Genomic DNA, 23,182 nt, shown 5'->3' on the forward strand with positions numbered 1-23,182 from the left:
AGTGCAAGTGACAAAAGAAAATAGATAAATTGGACTTGATTGAAATAAAAAACTTGGGTCCTACAAAACGTACCCTCTGGCAAGTGAAAAGACCCACAAAAACGTTTGTGGGAAAAAATATTTATAAATCATATATCTGATAAAAGACTTGTTTAGAATTTATAAAGAACTCTTACAACATAATAATAAAAGATAAATAACTCAATAAGAAATGGCAAAGGATCTGAGTATACATTTCTCCAAAGAAGATACTTAAATTACCAGTAACCACAGGAAAAGGTGCTCAGCATCATTAGTCTTGAGGGAAATACAAATCAAAAGCAGAATACATGCCACCTTACACTACTAAGATGGCTATAATCAAAAAGATGATAGCAAGTGTTGGCAAAGATATGGAAAATTTGGAACCTTCACACATTGCTGGTGGGCATATAAATTGGTGCAGCCTCTGTGGAAAAGTTTGGCTGTTCCTCAAAACATTAAACTTAGAGTTACCCTATGACGTGGCAGTTTCACTGTTAAGTGTATACTCAAGAGAAATGAAAGCATTTGCCCACACTAAGACTTGTACATGAGTATTCACAGCATTATTCATGATAGCCACAAAGGAAGCAGCCCAAATGTCCCTCAACTGATAAATGGTTGGACAAAGTGTATACCCATGCAATAGAGTGGTATTCAGCTATAAAAAGGCATGAAGTGCCGATGACTTGCTGCAACATGGATAAGCCTTGGAAACAGTATGCTAAGTGAAAGAAGTCAGTGACAAAAGACTACTATTGTATGATCTGTATATATGAGATACCCAGAGTAGGCACATCTGCATTGAGAGAAAGTGGATTATTGGTTGCCTAGGGTTGGGGGTCATAGGAGGAAAATGCAAGTGAAAAGTAATGGGTAATGGATTTCTTTTGAAAGTGATGAAAATATTCTGAAATTGATTGTGGTGATGGTTGCACAAGTCTGTGACTATACAAAACCATTGAATCATACAGTTTAAATTGGTGAATTGTATGGTCTGTGAATTATATCTGAATAAAGCTTTTTTTTTTTTTTTTTTTTTAAGAAGAGAATGACCTATGTCAAGTGTGCACAAGTGACATAAGGACTGAAAAATTGACCATTGGTGTCAGCAAGGTGGAAATCATGGTGACCTTGACAAGAACTGTTTTGGTAGAATGATAAAGTGGGTTCAAAAAGGAATGGTAGGAGAAAAATTGGAGATGCTGAGTCTAGGCAGCTCTTGAGTAGGCTTGCTGTTAAGAGAATAGAGAAATGGAGCAGCTGAAAGGGAAAGTTTGGGAGAGTGTTTTGTTTTGTTTTAAGAGAGGAAATGTACTTTGCTGGTGGAAATGATTCAATGGAGGGAAAATGGAGGTGAGAATTGGTGGTGAGTACTCAAGTCCAGAGAAGTTCTGACAAACATTTCATCCATACATAGAGGAGGGAAGGCAGAGTATACGGGTACACTTGCAAGGAGATACTGTGGAATCATGTGGAAATGCTCATCAAGGTGCTTTTGTCTCCTTTTGTCTTACTTTATGAGTCAAGAAGCTGAGAGAAGATGTGGCAGAGGCTGGAGGTTTGAGAAAAGAGGAGGCATGGCAGAGTCCCCCAACAGAGTGGGAGAGTGAGTAGAAGGGAAACCCACAGGGGAGTTGTCAGGTAGCACAGAAGATCCACATGAGGTCAGGGTTAATGACTTTCAAATGGGGGACCCCCATTCACATGGTCTTGTCTTTTTCTCCAGGCAGTTCAGCTGCATGAATGCACGTTTAACATGGTTGGGGGGGCGGGGGGGGGGGGGGCTTGCCAAGGGAGTACAGGTACTTAATCCTTTACCTGCAATTCTGAAATGTAAAAAGTTCTGAAAACTCAGTTTGTTGTTTTTGTTTGTTGGTTGGTTTGTTTGGTTTGTTTGTTTTTAGTAAGTTTGGCAAACTTTTGTGGTGGCAACATCTGACCTGAAGCTATTATAAACTTGTTAGGCTTTAATTTATCCCGCTTAGTGGGGATGATTCCTGTATTTTGCTGCAGAAATATTCATGTGCTTGATTTTAGGGTGCTATCCCAGACTCTGCTGGGGCATTTGTATTTTATTTAACACTGTATTATCTTCCTCATATCCTAAAAGTTCTGAATTCCAAGACCCATCAGTTCCCAAGGGATCGTGAATCTGTTTGACAAAGGGACAGCATGCAAGGGAGTTGAGAATGTATACCAAGAGAATGTATACCAAGAGTCCTGATGGCCTATGGAATCACTTCCACCTGAGGAAGGAGGGAAGTGAGCATGTGAGAAGAGGCAGGCTGCTGAAAAGGTGGCAGAATCAATGGGTTATTGATCCTGGTGGGGCTGAAGAATTATTGGAGTATGAATGCTAGAGGCAGAATGCCGGAAAGACAGGGAAAGCTTTGTTTCAGCTGGGCTTCACATCCTAAAGGACATCATTACGGAACACAAGTTAGTACTACCCTTCCGGTTTCTTACTTGTGAATCCCTGTAGTAAAATCTTCTCTAGTTCTGAATGACTTCCTCTTTATTCTTCCAAGACAAATGATATATTGTTTGGTGCCATTAAAAGAAACTTGCCCAAGAGTGCCTCAGAATAGTCAGTGACTGAACTGAGCTCCCAAAGGATATTTAACTCTTCTGTTCACCTTTATTAAATATGGAAGGGAAAAAAGATACACACCAGAAGGATGTTCTGACCAAGGGACAGAATACTGGAAATGGGAACTGTTGGAAATTTCAAACAATAGAACTTTCTGTACATTGTTACTTTTGTTATGGATTAGGAAGAGTGGCTTAATGTAGCCACTTGATGCTTGTAAAATTCTTTTTATTTTTAAGAAAAAGAAAGGAAAAGCAAATTGGCAAAAAAAGAAATTCTTTAGCATCCGAATTGCTTAATTCTTACCCTGTCTGCACACATCAGGACCTAATACTGATTGTGATTTACTTACAGTCCTCGTTAATAATTAGACATTGGGAGATATTATATATCATGCCTAATGGAATACATGGGATCTGATGAGCAAGTTTTCTGTTTTGACTAATAAATTTTAACCCCAATGGCCAAGGCTAGTGAAATACCACAGCCTTTGAAATATTTTAGAACTTGTGCTGAGAAAACAGTGTTACTGTATTTAGTCGATGAATTTATCATCCCTTCCAAATCACAGGCCTTACTTAGCTCTAGCTCTGGAGTGGAGGCATGATGCAGCACTGAATCAGAAGGTGGAAAAACTAATCAAATCTTTAAAGACCAAGGGTAGCGAGGCAGAGTCAGGCTGACTTTTTCAGTGGTAGCCTGTAGCTATACATTTTCTTATTTTAGTAACCAAAGGCAGGCTATTTGTAACGTCAGTATTAAGATGCTTCTTGAGGGGCGCCTGGGTGGCGCAGTCGGTTAAGCGTCCGACTTCAGCCAGGTCACGATCTCAGGTCTGTGAGTTCGAGCCCCGCGTCAGGCTCTGGGCTGATGGCTCGGAGCCTGGAGCCTGCTTCCGATTCTGTGTCTCCCTCTCTCTCTGCCCCTCCCCCGTTCATGCTCTGTCTCTCTCTGTCTCAAAAATAAATAAACGTTAAAAAAAAATTAAAAAAAAAAAAAAAAAGATGCTTCTTGAATTCTATTCACGCATCATGATTTCTCTCCATTCTTCTCTGTACCACTCTTCCTGTAAATATTGTACTTGTCATTACAGAAGTTGGATACTGTTCATCCTTGATTACAGGATCAACAAGAATGCTTGCTACTTAACTCTGTCATTTTAGAAATGTTATTGAATAATTGCTGTGTGCAAGGCAGTGCACAGAGTTCTGTGGGAGGTGAGAATTTGAGTCCGACTGTAACCTGCCTTCAGGATGCTTACAGCCAGGCAAAGGAAATGACGAAAACATAACCAACCAGCATGCTTGGTGAGGGGGTCTGAAAGAATTTAGAAGAGGGAGAAATTAAAAATAGTTTGAGGGAGTTGAAGAAGGCTGCAGGGAGGAGGAGATGGCATGTGATCCAGGTCTTCAGAGAACTTTAATGGCTGGGGGAAGTGCTAAGTGTAGGGGATCATGTGGCCAGAATTGCAGGTCACAGGGAATAGCAGTTAGTTGTTAAAATGGAACAAATGATGAAGGAGAGGATCACTTTTGCTCCAATTTATCATGGTCCAGTTTGGAAAAGTTCTACCACCAGTAGCATACTTTTCAAATAGTGACTTACCATTTTTGTGAATTTTCAGTGCATTTTACATTTTCTTCATTCTGCTTTTTCTTCATTTCATATCTAATCAGTAGAAATGAAAACGGAATTATTGTACTTGTTCATTATTAGCATCTATGGTGGTGGTGATTTAGCTAGGGGGGTGGGGGGTTGAGTTTTTTGTCCCAAGTGAGATTTGGTGGATTATTGGTGAGTATTGTTATCTGATGCTGACAATATTATTATTTATTTATTTATATTTGTTTATAGTTTATTTATTTTTTAACCTTTATTTATTTTTGAGACAGAGAGAGACAGAGCATGAATGGGGGAGGGTCAGAGAGAGAGAGACACAGAATCTGAAACAGGCTCCAGGCTCTGAGCTGTCAGCACAGAGCCCAACGCGGGGCTCAAACTCATGGACCACGAGATCACAACCTGAGCTGAAGTTGGACGCTTAACCAACTGAGCCACCCAGGCGCCCCTATAGTTTATTTTTTGAGAGAGAGAGCATGAATGGAGGAGGGACAGAGAGTGGGGGGAGACAGGATCCCAAGCAGGCCCCGCACTGTCAGCACAGGGCTCGAACTCACAAGCCATGAAATCATGACCTGAGCTGAAATCAAGAGTTGGGCACTTAATCAGTTGTGCCACCCAGGCACCCCAGTATTTCTGTTTATTGAATACTTATATTTTGCTTAAGTGTATTACTTTCATCATCTTCTAAAATACCAAATGAAATTTATGAGATAAAATTATTACTATTTTATGAAAGGAAACTGAGTCTCTGGAGAGGTCAGATAACTTGTCCCAGATTAAACAGCTAGTAAGGGGCATAGTTTGGATTCGGAACCCAGATCTGTCAGACACCAAAGCCATGGTATTATACTGACTCGTGGGCAGATATTTACAGTTACACTGAACCATGCAGCACACTATCTAGAATCATTAGATCTTAGAAAATGGGAGATGGGAACCTGAAATTTGGAATTTGAAAAACGTATTTTGTAAATAAAAAAGTTTATTTATTTTTCAATAAAAAAATGTTTAAATAAAAAACACTATCTTGAGGGGTGCCTGGGGTGGCGCCTGGGTGGTTCAGTCGGTTGAGCATCTGACTTCGGTTCAGGTCAGGATCTCGCAGTTCGTGAGTTCAATCCCCGCGTCAGGCTCTGTGCTGACAGCTCAGAGCCTGGAGCCTGTTTCAGATTCTGTGTCTCCCTCTCTCTGCCCCTTCCCCGCTCATGCTCTGTCCTTCTCTGTCTATCAAAAATGAATAAACATTGAGGGGTGCGTGGGTGGCTCAGGTGATTAAGCGTCCAACTCTTGGTTTTGGCTCAGGTCATGATCTCACAGTTCATGAGTTCAAGTCCTGCATCAGGCTCTGCACTGTCAGGGTGGCATTCTGTCTCCTTCTCTCTCTGCCTGTCCCCCACTCACTCTGTATTTCTCAAAAACACTATATTGAAATTAATTCAGGTTTTTATTATGAAGATGTCAAGACACCTTTCTTATAATAAAAGGACCAACTCAAAGAGGTTGCAGAAAGAGGGTCTGGATGGTTTAGAGGAAGCACAAAAGGTCTGTTCCTTCTCTTTTCCAGAGAAGAACCAACACTTCCTTTAGGAAATGAGATCCAATAGGGAGAATAGGTCTACATGATTTTAACATGAATAGAATGAGAAGTGATTTAAAATCTTTTAATTCATTTAGATTAATTTTTTGTTTTTGTACTTTTAATTCAAGTACTCTTAGGATGGTTTAAAAAAAGGATGATTCGGGGCGCCTGGGTGGCGCAGTCAGTTAAGCGTCCGACTTCAGCCAGGTCACGATCTCGCGGTCCGTGAGTTCGAGCCCCGCGTCAGGCTCTGGGCTGATGGCTCGGAGCCTGGAGCCTGTTTCTGATTCTGTGTCTCTCTCTCTCTCTCTGCCCCTCCCCCGTTCATGCTCTGTCTCTCTCTGTCCCAAAAATAAATAAAAAATGTTGAAAAAAAAAGAATTAAAAAAAAAAAAAAAAAAAAAAAGGATGATTCTTGGGGTACCTGAGTGGCTCAGTTGGTTAAACATCCGACTTGTCTCAGGTCATGATCACATGGTTTATGAGTTCGAGCCCTGTGTCAGGCTCTGTGCTGACAGCTCAGAGCCTGGAGCCTGCTTCAGATTCTGTGTTTCCCTCTCTATCTGCCTTTCCCCCTCATACTCTGTCTCCCTCTGTCTCTCAAAAATGAATAAAAATGTTTAAAAAATGTTTTAAAAAGGTGATTCTTGAGATGATGCAAGGAAATGGATTAATTTATATTTGCAGTGCTGGGGGTGCACTGCACAAAGAGAGTTAGTTCTGTAGCTTGTACAAAGTAAATTTTCATGGACATATTCAAATCTTCAAGGATCTTGGTTTTATTTTCCTAATTCATGCACATTGACTATATTATTAATGAATCAATAAATAGGTCAAGAACAGTGTATTAAATGAAGAGGAAAAAACACCCACTTAAAACAAACCACCCACTTCTCTGGGCCCTCTGTAAGACATGTGAGAAGAATATTGTTCGGGGAGGAGGATTTGCTGATAATGGTAATGACAAAAAACAAAACAATTGCTTAGGTAGATAGTGGTACTCTCGATAAGAGGAGGAGATAGGCATTAATCAAGTAATCCACTAACAAGTATAGATTAAGTACGAGCGTAGTGTGTATGTGTGTGGAGGGTGGGGTTAAGAAAGACTTTCCTAAGAGGGTGCCTGGGTGGTTCAGTCAGTTAAGCATCCGACTTCCGCTCAGGTCATGATCTCGACGTTCATGAGTTTGAGCTCTGCAGCACAGAGCCTGCTTCAGATTCTCTGCTTCCCTCTTTTTCTTCACCCCCATAAAAAAATAAATAAACATTAAAAAAAGAAAGGTTTCCTTAAGGAAGAGATGATTAAACTGCCATTAATGAATGGAGAAGGAGGTGGGGTGTAAGCAGGTAAATGGTTAGGGAAGCACACCTGTGGCAGGGCTCCTGCATAAAGGGCTCTGTGGCGGGAGTGCACCTGGGAGCATTTCAGGTACGGAAAGAAGACTGGTGGGACAGGAGCACAGAGGTGGAAGGTTAGGCTGGAGAGGTAGATAAGGGACCAGACCATATTGGGCCTTTAGGCTGCAATAAGAATTTTATCCTCTGGCATATTTGCATTTAAAAAATATTACTCTGGCTCTAATTAGGAGACCAGAATGGAGGAGGGGCAAGAGTAAATGTGCGGAAATCATATACTAACTCAGGTGAGTCCATGTCTGTTTTATTTTACATTGTCTTCCCAGGGTACTCAATACATATTTATGGAATGTATGAAGACGATGATAGCCTATAGTAGGATATAGACAGTGGAGATAGATAAAAATGGACAGATTCATGAATGAGTGGATCACATACAAAGGACTTGGAGACAGATTAGATATTGAATGTAAAGGAAAAGGAATTCCAGGGGGTAGCTCTTGTATCATTGAAGTCTTGAGAATAGAATGTAACTCTTGGGGAAAGTGTATAGAGTGAGAGGAAAAGGTAGCTTGGAACTGAGTCTTAAAGAATGCTAGCGTGCAATGTTTGGGCAGAGGAGATGGCTGAATATGGAGTAAAAACAGGGAGGTGCCTCAAAGATGGCAAGAAAGAGTGTTTCAGGAAGGTAAGAATGTACAGTATCACTTGCTGCTTCAAGAAATCTAGTAGGAAGGGTAGGGGTGCCTGGGTGGTTCAGTCAGTTAAGCATCTGACTCTTGGTTTTGGCTCAGGTTGTGATCTCACGGTTTGTGGGTTCGAGCCCCACCTTGGGCTCTGCACTGGTAGTGTGGAGCCTGCTTGGGATTCTATCTCTCTCCTCTCTCTGTCTCTCTCCCCCTCTCAAAATAAATAAATAAATTTAAAAAAAGAAGTCTAGTAGGATGAGTCATGACAGATGTCCATTAGACATGGAGATCTGGAGACCTTGGCATGAGTTGTTTCATTAGAACAATGGAGACAGAAATTTAGGTGTTATGGAGTTGGTTGAGGAGTGAGTGGGCAATGTGGAAAGAAAACAGAAAAAATATTTACCTGTGGGGAGTGGGTCACCTTCTGGCAGTTTTATACTATAGGCATGTACAGTAATTCCTACCCAGCTATTTGAAATTATAGTGTATGTGGATTTATTTTTTGCATACTTTAAATATAGCATATAAAAATTGAAAGTGGGGGGGTTAATTTGAAAGACTGGAGAGCTGAGAACAGAAACATTTAGTAAAGCAAGAGGCAGAGCAGAAACATACATTTTCACTAAGATTTCTTGTGGAGCTGAAGAGGAAACGGAAGGAAGAGTAAAGCCAAGCATTATGAGTCTGCTTTTTGTAGCTCAGGGAGAGAGGGACTGAAATACATGTAAGAGAAGTTGACTGTACTTGTTTCCTATGCAGTCTATGTATTGGGGACAGAGTTTGAAAAATCCTGACTCAGCTAGGCTGAGTAAGTTGGAGAGAGTTGTCCCAAGGTTTTTCCATCTTAAGAATCTGGCTATGAACCATAGAAGCCTGAGCGGTATAAGAATCAATAACTGTAGGTCACAAATTTGGAAAGCCAGTGAATATATGGCCATAAAACCAAATGTTACAAATTACTTGTTTTGGGGTGCCTGGGTGGCTCAGTCAGCTAAGCAGCCAACTCCTAATCTCAGCTCAGGTCTTAATCTCAGGGTCATGATTTCAAGCTCTGTGCTGGGCATGAAGCCTATTTAAAAAGTAAATAAAACAAAAATTTACAAATCACTTGTTTTTTGGCAAGAGCGCCAAAACAGTTCAATGGAGAAAAGAATAATCTCTTGGCAAATGGTGCAGTTGGATATACATACACAAAAGAATGAAGTTGGACCCCTACATCACACCATATACAAAAATTAGCTCAAAATGGATCTAGATCTAAATACAAGAGCTGAAGTTATAAAACTCTTAGAAGAGAACACAGAAGTAGATATTCATGACCTTGGATTATGAATTAATTTCTTAGATACAACACCAAAAGTACAAATGACAAGAGAAAAAACGACTTGCATCAAAATTAAAAACTTTTCTATTGCAAATGATACCATCAAGAAAGTGAAAAGACAGCCTAAAGAAAGGGAGTTGATAAGGGACTGGTGTCTAGAATATATAAAGAATTCTTACAGCTTAATAATAAAGAGACAACCTACTAAAAGAATGGGAAAAGCATCTGAATAGACATTTCTCCAAAGAAGATACACAAATGACCAGTAATCACAAGAGGATGCCAACCTCATTAGCCGTCAGGGAAATGCAAATCAGAACCACAATGAAATAATACTTTACACCCACTAGGATGGCTATAATCAAAAAGTCAGGTAATAACAAGTGCTGATGAGGATGTCAAAAAGTTGGACCTGTCAAACATGGCTGGTGAGAATGTAAAGTGGTGCACCTGCTTTGGAAAACAGCCTAGCAGTTCCTCAAAATGTTAACCATAGCAGTTTCACTTGTAGGTATATACCCAAGAGAAATGAAAGCATATGTCCACACAAAAGCTTGTAATGAATGTCCATAGGAGCATTACTCACAATAACCATGAAGTGAAAACAACCAAATGTCCTTCGACTAATGAATAGATAAAATATGGTATATAATGGAATATCATTCAGCCATAAAAAAGAAGGAAGTACTGACATATATTACAATGTGGATAAACCTTGGAACACATGTTAGTTAAGTGAAACAAGCTAGTCATAAAAAACCATAAATTAAATTACATTTATATGAAATGTCCGGAATGGGCACATCATAACGACATAAAGGTTAGTGATTGCTTAGGGATATGGGAGTATGGGGGTGGGGGGACAGAGAGGTATACTGGGGATGATAGCTAATAGGTTTGGGGTTTCTTTTAGGTGGGATGAAATTGTTCTAAGATTAAATGTGGTGGTGACTGCACCACTCTGTGAATTTACTAAAATAGACTGAATTATATATATTGTGCATAGGTGAGTTGTATAGTAAGTGAATTGTATCTCAATAAAATTGTTAATAATTACTTGGCATCAGCAGCAAGTCAAAATAAATGTTATTGGTATTTCTAGTGTGTTGCCATGTTTTAATTTAGGGAGCAGAAAAATATTCAGAAGAGCTTTCATCAGTAGATCCTTGATCATCCTGTCCTTTTTCCCCCGTAGGAATTATGAAATTTTTCAGTGTGAATTTGCAAACTTTCAAGATTTTTCAGAATACCTACACTGTTCCCCCCCCTTATCCATAGGGGATATGATCCAAAACTCCCAGTGGATGCCTGAAACCGTGGATAGTACTGCACCCTAAATATACTGTGCTTGTTTCTGCATATACATACCTGTGATAAAGTTTAATTTATAAGTCAGGCACAGTAAGAGAATAACAATAGCTAATAATAAAATAGAACAATTATAACAATATACTGTAATAAAAATAATGTGAATATGGTCTCTCTCTAAACACCTTAGTGTACTGTACTCATCCTTCTTATGATGATGTGAAATGATAAGATGCCTATGTGATGAGAGGAAGTGAGGTGAATGACGTATGCGTGTGATGTAGCGTTAGGCTACATCTGATGATCCATCAGAAGGAGGCTCATCTGCTTCCAGACCGTAGTTGGCAGCAGGTAACTAAAACCGAGGATAAGGCAGGGGACTACTGTATCCTCTTTCCTCCAGACATTGCTAAATAAATAACTGACGAATTCTTCTTGGGTCATCTATTGTTTAAAAAATGGTAAAATATGGTGCTGAGAAGTTTTGGAAAGCAAAAACTTCCACTGCTTTAGGTTTTTTATTACTTGCATATTTTAAATAGTATGTTTATACTATTGTTGATTTATCAACAGTCATCTATCAAATCATCTCTTGACTTCCCATTATGGTAGTGAGGTCCTAGCCCTTCTGTACTTACTACCTCCACACTTCTGTCCTCCATTTTCTTAAAGTACTTATTGTCACAGTTTTGTGAAGATTCATTGTTTACAATATGATGACTAAATGTTCACATGTACTATGATTATATTTCCTTACATGCTTGTTTTTTCCTAGAATAATAAGGCCTGTTTTTAAAAATAGACTTTGTGTTCTGTGTATCTGTTTCCACCCCACATACACCAAATAAATGCCTTGAATACATAAACTAACCTATTATTCCCCCACCCACCCACCCTTTTCCCTGGAGACCTTATTTCTAGAGCTCTCTGGACTCTGTTCTTTTTGGAATGGTTGCTCTCTGGGCCCCTGCCATCAGTAGTCTTGGGACCTGCCTTTGCTGCTTTCCTGAGTTAGACCTATTTTCTGACGTCTCCTGTCTTTCCCTTTCTTGCTGTTACATGCTCATTTTACTCGAGCACATCTTCCTGTGGAAGAGTGTGTGGAAAGAAAATTGTTGAGTTCTTGCATGTGTGAAAATGTCTCCATGTAACTTTCATACTTGGTAATACTTTGTGGATGGAATTTTGAGGTTGAAAGTGATTTTCCTCAGAATTTTGAAGGCATTGCTCTGCAATCCTTCCATACCTGCTATTGCTGTTGAAATGTCTAATCCCATTTAGTTTTCATTCCTTAATATGTAGGGTGACTGTATAATTTATTGTCAAAACTGGGACATTTGAGGTGCTAGCCTGAAAGAATACTAGGACAACAGGCATAAACCCAGGACTCTCTGGGGTAAACTGGGACATGTGGTCACCCTCTTTATATGTGACCTATTTTTTCTGTAAGCATTTAGGATCTTCTCTTTACTTCCAGTGTTCCACATTTCATGATGATGTGTCTTGGGAAAGGTCTTTTTTCAGTCATTGTACTAGATTTTTGCAGGCTCATTCCTGTCCTTCAATTTGGGAAATTGTCATTACCGTTTCTTTAATTATGTTCTCCTAGCCTTAACAAAGTCAGATGTTTGACATTCTGGATTGTCCTCTAAATTTTTTTCTTCTCTTACATACAAGCAAGGGGAAAAAAAACACGCCAAAAACACAAATAAGCAGGAGGATGTTATCTTTTTGCCTTTTTGTTTCAGATCTGAAAGATTTTTGCACATTTATCTTCCAGTTCTTTGCAATTTAAATTTTTTTTGTTTCGTGTTGAATTTCTTATTTTACTCTTTTCTCATAGCCTCCTGTTCTTAGGGAAATGTATCTTCTTTCACTTCTCCGACAGTGTCTATTCTTCTTCCTTTCCTTAGGTTTCTTTTGTTTTCCACATTGCTTTGTTGTGTCCCCTTTTTTCCGTCCTATTTTGGTCTCTGTCTGAGCCTTTCCTCAGATGCCAGTGATCCTTAACTCTCTTCATATTTAGTAAGACATTCCAAGTGTCTCTGAAACCTGAGCTATACTGTGAACAAACCTCCTGTTTGGAATTGTCTTCAAATGGCAGAACTTGGAGATGTGATTTTCTGGGGAGAGGAGGGATCAGTTTCTCCCAGGGAGGACCCGCCCCTCCCCCCCCACTCTCCTGCCTGGGAGGTTTTGTGTCTGGGTGCCGGCATTCTGTGTGTAGGGTCAGGGAATGAGGCAGAAGATGGGCATCACCTTTCCCTTCTGCATCCCAGCCTTTGCTACCTCATAGCCTTACATCTGGAGCTTCTGGGGCTCATTTTTTCCAGAGAAGAAAACTTTTCTCCACGTGAGAGGGATAGTCAGGGCCCAGTGGCACCGTCCCTCCCACTTCTGCCACTGTGCCTCCTCCTGGGGATTCTATGGGCCTAATTAGTTCCACCCTCACCTCTTATTCCCTCTGGGCACTTTGGTGATAACTACCTTCTACTCTTCCATCTCCTGACTGTCTCTGAAAAATTTATGAAAATCTGCTCTCATTAACTCTCCCTTCCTCTTCTTTCTCATGGGTTAATACATTTGTTTTATTCCTCTCCTGTCTTTTAGAGGGGTTGAGAAGGGAGAAGAGATAAACTAATGTGTTCAGTCTGCCATTTTTAACTGATTCTGGCATGCATTTTTCTAGACAAAGTATTATAAATGCTGATTAGATGCTGAACAGCACTATCAGGGCTATTTCTCATGTATGTTGTTACAGGTTAAATAGGTTTTTGTGGGCTGACCTGGAAACCTAACTACATCTGTGATTTTCCCCTAGAACTAGAGAAACAATCAAACTTTTGTGAGCTGACTCTGGAATTAAAACAGACTGGGACAAAAATATTTCATGCATGTCCCCATTTTCCTAGTCACAAAGAAAATTACAAATATTGTGTCATTATTGTTGAAATAAAAAGCTCCAATAACTGTAACAGAAACCTGTATTTTAATGGGGAAGTTTATTCATAAAGTTAAGCTACAAAAATTGAACTGAGAGGCAAAATTAAATTCTTCAGCAATATTCCTAAAGCTTAATTTTTCAGCAACTTCTTCGAAAGCAGTTTTCCTAATTAAATTAAAACCCAGTGATTGCGTCAGCTGTGGGAAATAGCAAGCACCATGGGAATGGTTTGTTCACTTGTATTTTCTCGCTACTTTCTTATTCCTACCTTGCACACAACAGGATCTTCTGAAACACCAGACTGAATAAACTAGACTTGGCCAGATTGACCAGTAAAATCATCTTCCTTGTCATGAATGGCTAAGAACAGCTGTGCAGGGCACTTGGGTAGTGAAAATGCAGCCCAGAATATGGAAAGTACACAGAGTGCTTGAAAGAAATGCTGCACCAACGTGGTGTTTGAATTGCAGAGACCACTGCAAATGTAATAGATCCACTGTGGTTGTGCAGCTTCAATTTCCAGCCTTCGGGAAGGGCATATGGGGCTTTCTTCCAGAGGATCACCCCTGTTGTGCTGGGGCAGCCTTCCATGAGCACTTGCTCCCAGTGGCCATGACAGCCCCAGTCTCAAGGGATCAGAGACGATTAGGAAAACCAGGAACAGTTGTTATAATCTCTTCTGTGGCCGGAACAAGGTAAGGGCAATGAGATGCAGTCATTCCGTTATTTCCCTTCCTTTCTTAGTGTTTTCTTTCTATTCTTTTTCTTCTCCTTCTTCTGGTTTTATTATTAACCTCTCCCCCTCTACCCCCACCACCTTGCTTCTGACAGAATATTGACTAGGAACCAGAAGCCCATTTTGGCTTAGCCTTCAGGGCAGCCGTTTACAGAGTAGCAGTGCTACATAGGTTTACTGTGTCGTATGTCTGTGTAACACTGGATTTGGATCTTGTATTTAGCTGCCAGAAGTGACTGTGATGAAGTAGGAGAGATAAACTGATAGATTGGCTGCCAGAAAGATGTTGGGAATCAATCAGATAAACAGGGTAGAGAAATAGCTTGCTGTTTTCTAGTGATAATAAACCAGTGGCCTCTGGTCCCCACATTTTTAAACGTAATTGCTGTAGTAATAATGTCCAAAATAAGCAAATGAAAAAGCATCACAGGAGGTTTTTTAATTGCGATTGAGATATCCTTTTCCCTTTTGCAATAAAGATTCATCTTATATGGAAATGAACATTTCTATAAATTTGTTTTACTTCTTCTAGTGCCTACTTACATAAACAAATGAAAATTAGAGAGTGAACTACTTTCATAGGAATTTATTCCTCCTTCTTTACCCTCCCACAGACTTCAGCTGTTTAACTTGGTGAAATATCTGTATTGCTACCATGCCTCACCTACAAAATAATGACCTTTTTTGGTGAAGAAACACATTGTAAAGTCAAACCTATATTATTGACAGATGATTAGCAGGATTATATTAGTGTCTTCGCTTAGATTTCTCTCAGAAGACTTTTGGGATTTTAATCTCTGTTGCTATTTCCCTACACATAGCACTTGTATAGGAGAGATGATATCTAGATTTTTTTTAATAGTAATTTAAAACTGTCCTCCCTTAATGTTTAACCTTTCTTCATTTTTGAGCAGGCTACACGCCCAACCTGGGGCTTGAACTCATGCCCCTGAGATCAAGAGTCACATGCTCTAGCGACTGAGCCTGCCAGGCACCCCTAATGTTTAACTTTTAAACATTACTCCTCTTCACCTAGTAGGACTTTAAGATCCAATGCAGATTCTTAAGTCTGTGTGAAAGTTACAGGTTTACACTCGGGTCAGATGCAGTAGACTGCCCAGGACTAAGCGGAGAGTAGGAGAGTAATGTAGAGTTCTCATGGAGCTCACTGTATGGGACGAGAGACTGGTTCTCCCATATTTGCAGTACACACGTGTGACTTTCGTTAGGTTCCCTCTTATAATTGTCATGGCCGTGAATGTGTGAGTGTCATATGTGGTTGAATCGCTTCATGGTAAGCATGGTGGAGTACCAGCCATGGAAAGCAAGAGAATGAAGTTCACGCTTTTAATTACATTTAATAAAGGCTTTAGCCTGAGGATGACCTTCCTGGCTGTTGGAGGTTATAGGTCAGAAGTTAACCATGTACCATTATCCTATTGGTGAGAAGCTGATGCATTTTCCTTTTTGCCATACAGCCTTTTCCACCTGACCTTTTAAAGATTCTCCATCAGTATCGATGAGATGGACAAAACTAATCATAAAAACAATGAAGGGAATGTTGCACACTCATTGATCCTTTTGAAATGAACTGCAGTACAATAAGTCTTCCAAATGGACTTCTGTTCTCAGCTATTGCTATAGCCACCTTTTTTTTTTTTTTAATTTTTTTAAATTTTTTTTTTTTCAACGTTTTTTATTTATTTTTGGGACAGAGAGAGACAGAGCATGAGCGGGGGAGGGGCAGAGAGAGAGGGAGACACAGAATCGGAAACAGGCTCCAGGCTCCGAGCCATCAGCCCAGAGCCCGACGCGGGGCTCGAACTCACAGACCGCAAGATCGTGACCTGGCTGAAGTCGGACGCTTAACCGACTGCGCCACCCAGGCGCCCCAATATAGCCACCTTTTTAAAGATATATAAATATGAAAGGGTTAATGGAAATTCAGTCATGCTCTTGCCACTGGGTTGTCCCTTATTGATTGTAGTTTTAGAGCAGTCACTATGCCATTCAGAATTCCTACTATGCCCTTTTTTTTGTTTTGTTTTGTTTTGTTTTTATTTTTTTTTTAACATTTATTTATTTTTGAGACAGAGAGAGACAGAGCATGAACAGGGGAGGAGCAGAGAGAGAGGGAGACACAGAATCTGAAACAGGCTCCAGGCTCTGAGCTGTCAGCACAGAGCCCGACGCGGGGCTCGAACTCACGGACTGTGAGATCATGACCTGAGCCGAAGTCAGACGCTTAACCGACCAAGCCACCCAGGCGCCCCCCTACTATGCCCTTTTAAAGTCAGTTGGTGCTGGGAGATGATAAATAAATCAGTTGCTTTCCTTTTTCCACAAGCTCCTTCGAGAACTCATAGAACGAAAGACCAGCTCCTTGGATCCCAATGATCAAGTGGCCATGGGAAGGTAATTTAGATACGGCTTTCTATTCATGCAAGCAGCCCTATATAATAGTTTCTCTCTTTCAGTCCCTTTAATTCTGCCTCAAAGGCAGTGATCGGCCCTGTAACTATAAAAGTTAAGCAAGATAATAAGAGCTAGAGAGACAAAGCATGGAAATCCTGTTTACCCTACCCTGCCTTAAGTGCAGTTTGAATGAGAGATTATAAAACACCTATATGCATTTGTTTTAGAGTGTGTTTTTCAGAGTCCTCCTTATGCCCTTTGCTCTCTGATTTGGGCGGTGATTGTATCTGTATCAACCTCTGACCAGTGGATAAAAAGTAACCACCCAAATGTGTGCTCTCGGCCCTCAGAACGTGACACTGTGCACAACAGGTTCCTTGCTCATAGTTGAATCTGCTTTGTTTGAGTCTGCCCTAATTTAGACCTCCACCCCTTCAGTAAAAGCTTCGGCACAATTAGAAATGGAACGTGGCAGCATTACCCAGATGTCAGGGTAGAATGTAAAGTAGTGAAGGAAGGCTCTTGTGTGTATGCTTCATCCTGTGGTTGGAAAATAAAAAGGGCATTTAGAGTGCTACCTAATGAATAGTGTACATTTAAATAGCCGTGAGCTATAATTTGCAAAAGTATGAAAGGAAACAAAAGCTGCAAGTGCCAGGATGGGATTCTGGGCAGAGCAGCATTTTGAGAATGCAATGAAAAATTTGTGTTGATGAAATAATTTTATTTGAGTAAAACATTCTTTGAGTTTTAGGGGTAGGATATTGTTGATATTTTGTGTATCTCTGGAAGGCTATAGAGAGCTGCTCACTATAAATTTAATGTGATACAGCAAATTGCATTTAAGTGGTGATTATATTGTACATTTATCTGACTTTACAATAAAATAGATTATGGTAATTAAGATTATATTAAGATTACAGTAATTGGATTTCCCTAGATTATTTTTTTCTGATGTTGAGTTTCCGTTGTATAAATCAGGTAAGATGACTTAGCTGCTGCTGCTTCTCCTTTTTTTTACATTTGTTCATGTGAGGAATTTGTTCATGTGAGGAATCTATGAAGATTTTCTTAGTCCAGTATCCTTTTTTTGAAAGATTAATTCCTTTTAATCTAAAAGGACTATAGAATATGTGAATATTGGGCCATGATTTGAACAGACTAACTGTAAAATTGAGATGATCTGGGAAATTTGAAGACTGACTCCATATTTGATAGTAAAGTATTACTGTTCACTTTTTTGTAAGTGTGACAAGTCATATTGAGATTATATGGGAGGGAAAGAACCCTTACCTCTCAGCAGCACATTCTTAAATACCACAGGTGAAATGAAAGTTAAATAAACAAAATGGCTGTAAAACTAGTGTCAGTAGTGGATAATTCTAAAAAATTAGCAAAAATTGGAAAGTGCAAGAAAAAACACACGGGCATTAACAAAGGGAAAATTGAAGAATTCGTGTATTCAGGCTGAATAGCAGTTGCAGTAATAGTAATAGAACATGCTGTGCAGCTAAAACACTGAAAGCAAACCCAAGCAGCTATACCCAGTTTGATGGGTTTTCCTGCAGACTGCTGGATTTAGTGCTTGTCACAGCAACTCTAGACACTAAGGAGCATTGTTAACCAAATTCGCTGTAGAATTTCCCAGCTGCCATTTGTTTTTTTACCATTGCACAAATCCTCTTCAATTGATTAGTCACTTTGGCCCCAGACTATCTTGAGGAACTTGATGTAGGTTGATGATTTCTTTCTGCAAGGTTGTTAGTGAGAAAAATTCCAATTTGTCAATAGGTATAACTATTTGTGTTTGTGATGATGCATAACATTGCTTGTGAATTTCCCAGGCAGTGGCTTGCGATCCAGAAATTGCGAAGCAAAATCCACAAGAAAGTAGATAGGAAAGCCAGCAAAGGAAGGAAACTTCGGTGAGTTACTTTGTAGAACAAATTTTCACATGTTACATTACATCTTTTGTATTTTAAAGGCTGTTATATCATTTCTCTATTTCTTCTGATGATTCTGTTTTTAAGGATCAGAAAAATAACTAAAACAATCCTGGTGGCTTTTCATGAGGCTCAATTTTTCTCACTCTAATACCATACTCTAAGACTATAGTTTCTGTTCCTTTTTGCTGTTGTGAAGGGATGGGTTAAATAATGCCTGCCTTTTCCTGAAAGAGAAATAAGAAAACAAGATAGGATAGTTGAAATTGTCTTATATTTAAAAAGCGATTTCTACACTTGATCTTAGCCAAAAGGCCGAGAAGCGATTAAAAAGCGATTTCTATAGAACAATTTAACAATTTTACTTTGGATGCTTATTTAGAATAGAATTGGTCCATTTTCATGATGTCATACATGTATACACTATGCAAAGAATATATAAACGAAGATTCCAGAGAATGTTAACAATGTGCTTAAATGAGATGAGAAATATAATTTTTTTTAAGATTTTATTTTTCAGCAATCACTACACCCAGAGTGAGGCTCAAACTCATGACCCTGAGATCAAGAGTCACATGCTCAGCTGACTGAGCCAGCCAGGCGCCGAGAAATACAATTTTTATGAGAAAACATATTTCTGACTATAGGAAACCCCTCAATCCTGTGTGTGTGAGTTTGTGTGTGTGTGTGTGTGTGTACACAGATACATGATATTATACGCCTGCTATGTAATATTCTTACAAAGCCTGCATGTCAAAGAAACTTCTTGTAATTGGGGTGCACATGGAAGAAAAATCTTAAACTCACTGTGTTAGGACAATTTAGACAGATAGCTAATCCCATATCCTTATTAGAGCCTGCCTGTCATTGGATTGCCTTTAGACAAATGTGGATCTATCTCATTTTTAAATAACTTCAGAGAAGCAGATTTCACAACTACTTTATTTTTTTTCACAACTACTTTAATTAACCTGTTAATTTAAGTTAAACTCACCAGGAAATATGTAGTTCTCTTTAACTTTGCAGAAGCACAAAGCAGCTTTTCATCATCTTTTTATTCAAAGTCACTTTCTTAAATTTCAGGTTCTATTTTACAGTTTGTTTAGCTTTTTTAATATGTCAGAATTTCCAAGTCTTCGTACTTCTCCAGGTTTGTTTTTAGTGGGATGATTCCAAGAACATGGACTAGAGAGCCAGACTTACTCTTTAACGTAGATCAGATTTTTCTCCAGTACTGTGCTTTTATTTCTTTGTTTTTTGAGAGAAGCAAGGATGTGAGTGAAGGGGGGAACGGGCAGGGCAGAAGGGAGGGAGAAAGAGAATCCCAAGCAGGCTCCACACTCAGCGTGGAGCCCGACGTGGGGCTCAATCTCAAGAATGTGAGATTATGACCTGAGCTGAAATCCAGAGTCAGACGCTCACCTGACTGAGCCATCCAGGCATTCTTCCAGTACCGTGCTTTTAAAACTGTAGCTTTATGAGGCTATAAATGTTCTCTAGTGGGAGGAACCCAGAATCCTGGGAGTTGGGTTCAAATTCTGGCTTTGTCTGGCCACACAATTTTGGTTGTTCTTTATTCTCTGGACCTCACTTTTCTTATTTACTAAGTAGAGATAATAATCCCTACTTTATAGGGACGCCTGGGTGGCTCAGTTGGTTAAGCATCCGACTTAAGCTCAGGTCATGATCTCACAGTCCATGAGTTCAAGACCCATGTTGGGCTCTGTGCTAACAGCTCATAGCTTGGAGCCTGCTTTGGATTCTGTGTCTCCCTCTCTCTCTCCCCCTCCCCCACTCATGCTTGCTCTTGCTCTCTGTCTCTGTGTCTCTCTGTCTCTCTCTGTCTCTCTCTCAAAAATAAACATTAAAAAAAATTTTTTTTTTTAAATCGTGTAAATGTCTGGTATGTAGAAAGCATTCGAAAGTATTAATTTCTTTGGTTTCTCTTGTACTTACCTATTGGTATTGCTGTTGCAAATATACAGTCATTAGAAGAATTGAGAGAGGAGAAAATCTCTTTTCTACATTACTGTTATGAATTTTATATTGGGGCAAGTACCTATATGTATGCGCCCCTTGAGAGCAAGAATTGTGCTCCCTTATTCTTTAAGACAATTCCAACCGTATCTATCTATTGTAATTCCTTGTAGACATTAGTCAGCCAGAAATGTTTTTTGGATGATTATGTCATTAAAATTAACATGCTCACTAGGTAAGAAGGAATGGCTATAACGTAAACATAGCACAGAGTAAGAAGTCCGGGTGAGTGTTAGAGAACCGAGTACTTTTCTAGCATGGCAAATAACTTAGAAGAACATGAGTCTTTTGTTTCCCAAATCAAAATATACTTATCACAGTTATTATTTATTAAGTTGAAAGAAAAAAACCAGGATCTTATTTTAATAGCAACCATTTTTTGTATGTTAATAGACTCATCTCGTTAAACTGTTCATTAGAGTTGCAAGTATGTAGATCTGGTTTCATAGCATTTTGATAGTGATTTAGATTTACACATCCCCATAAATCCAGAGACATTGACAATCTTATTCTGGCAACAGACAAGTGGGAGACAGATATTCTATTTAATAAACCAGGTTAAACATTAAAATGTAAGAAGTGGTTAATTAAAATATAAAAAGGATTCCTTCTGAAGTTCTAGGAACCATATGAGGTGCCAGGTAAAACCCATTCTGCCCTGAAGGAGTATGTCCTCAGGAGAGGATGGCAAGCAATAAGTGGACAGTGATGCTGTTGGTGGATCCCTGGTGTAGTGGTCACCCCATTGCCCATGGGGAGATGTAGGCTGCTCAGGAAGACTTCCTGTAAGATACCATCCACATTTCACACTGAGCACGCTAGGAGAGTTAGCCTAGTGAAAGGCCAAAGAGAGTACCATTTGCAAAAACACAGACTTGAGAGTGTACATACCATTTTAGGAGCTGTAATTTAATTTATTTTGACAGGAACTTAAAGTGAATATGGGGGAATGGCAGGAGATGAAGGAGGCTGTATGAGTAGCTGAGTGCTAGGTCATGACCATGCTAAGAATTCGGACTTTATTCTGTAGACTGTAGTGAGTCACTGAAAAACAAAGGAAGACTGAGGAACTCTTATAGAGTGAAGGAGACTAAGGAGACGTTGCAAGTATGTGCAATTTGGGGTCTTAAATTAGATCCTGGGAAAGAAAAAAGACTCTCAGATAAATAGAAATTTGAATAAGCTGTGTAATTTGGGTAGTAGTATTGTATCAATGCTAATTTCCTGATTTTGATAATCCACTATGTTTATGTAAATTGTTAACAGAGGAAGGTGGGTGAGGGAATGCGTAAACTCTCTACTATTTTTGCAGTCTTTCTTTTTTTTTTTTTAATGTTTTTAAATTTATTTTTGAGAAAGAGAAAGAGAGGAAGAGTGCACGTGGGAGGGGCAGAGAGAGGGGGGAACAGAGGAGCCAAAGCAGGCTCTGTGCTGACAGACATAGGGCTCGAACTCACAAACCACAAGATCATGACCCGAGCCGAAGTTAGATGCTTAACCAACTGTGCCACTCAGGCACTCCTGCAATCTTTCTATAAGTCTAAAATTAATACAAATTAATTATTGAATTAAAACATTTAAAAAAAGGTCATATGTTTTGCATTGTCTTGTAGTTTTAGCATCCATATTCATCTTGCTTTCCTGTGACCAGGAATATGAAGGATGTGGTCAGAATCAGAGAGTGTTCTTTATTAATAGCAATAGTGATAACCAGCATTTGTAAAACTCACTGTCAGGTACTGCTATGCAGTTTATGTGCAGAGAGAACAAAAAACACAGACTGTAGAGCTAGACTGTCAGATTGAACTGAGTCTTCTACTTACCAACCTGGAGACCTTGGGCAAGTCAGTTCACATCTCTGTGCTTCAGTTTCCTCATCTGTGAAATGAGTATATTAATAAAAATCGCATCTTGGAGGGTGTTATCAGATTAGATGAGCTAATTTCTGTAAAGTGCTTAGAGAAGGTAACTCACATGGCCCATACAGAGCTGGTAAGTAGCAAATTGGGGTTTGAGTTAATTGGTCTAATTGCAGAGCCCATGCTTCTATCTGTCTTTTGTTTTGAGAGAGTGTGTACACACATGCAAGCAAGGAAGAGGCAGAGACAGGGAGAGAGAATCCCAAGCAGACTCCATGCTGTCAGTGCAGAGCCTGATGTGGGGCTCCATCTCACAAACCATGAGATCATGACCTGAGCCGAAATCAAGAGTTGGACACTTACTCCGACTAAGCCACCCAGGCGCTCCACAGAGCCCATGCTTCTAACCTGTGGCCTGTTTTCTTTCTCTGGGCAGGACACACTGGCCTATACGGGCACTAAAATGACGCAATGGCTACATTAGCATTCTGGCCCAAAGGATTAAACATGTGGCCCAGGCCGCATGGGAATATTATAAATAACTTCCTTAAATTAGACCTCAAGAAGAGCTGGTAGGTGTCCCAGCTGTCATCACCGATACTGGGTCCATTAGTGAGCAAGTTTTCTCTTTTGTTTGTGATAGAGTTGGAGAGAGAAGATTTCCAGAAATGTTATAGCAAAGATGAACATTAACTTGTGAAAACATCAGTTTAAATGATAGCAGGTCAGTGGCATCAGCCTTGTCAGACTGG

General features: G+C 39.7%; 1 protein-coding gene and 1 pseudogene across 2 annotated transcripts in view; one reads left to right on the top strand and one right to left on the bottom strand.

Annotated features, from left to right (window-relative positions):
• Positions 1 to 23,182, top strand: part of AATF (apoptosis antagonizing transcription factor) — a 105,593-nt gene that overhangs the window by 53,798 nt on the left and 28,613 nt on the right. For both annotated transcript variants that reach the window (XM_058705455.1, XM_058705456.1), the window contains exons 9-10: positions 16,524 to 16,591; positions 18,436 to 18,516. In XM_058705455.1, the coding sequence (XP_058561438.1) occupies positions 16,524 to 16,591; positions 18,436 to 18,516 (149 nt within the window). The remainder of the gene's footprint in view (positions 1 to 16,523; positions 16,592 to 18,435; positions 18,517 to 23,182) is intronic.
• LOC131498675 (U2 spliceosomal RNA) lies at positions 18,743 to 18,861 on the bottom strand (annotated as a pseudogene).

This window comes from Neofelis nebulosa, chromosome 16 (assembly GCF_028018385.1).
Source record: "Neofelis nebulosa isolate mNeoNeb1 chromosome 16, mNeoNeb1.pri, whole genome shotgun sequence".
NCBI classification, from domain to species: domain Eukaryota; kingdom Metazoa; phylum Chordata; class Mammalia; order Carnivora; family Felidae; genus Neofelis; species Neofelis nebulosa.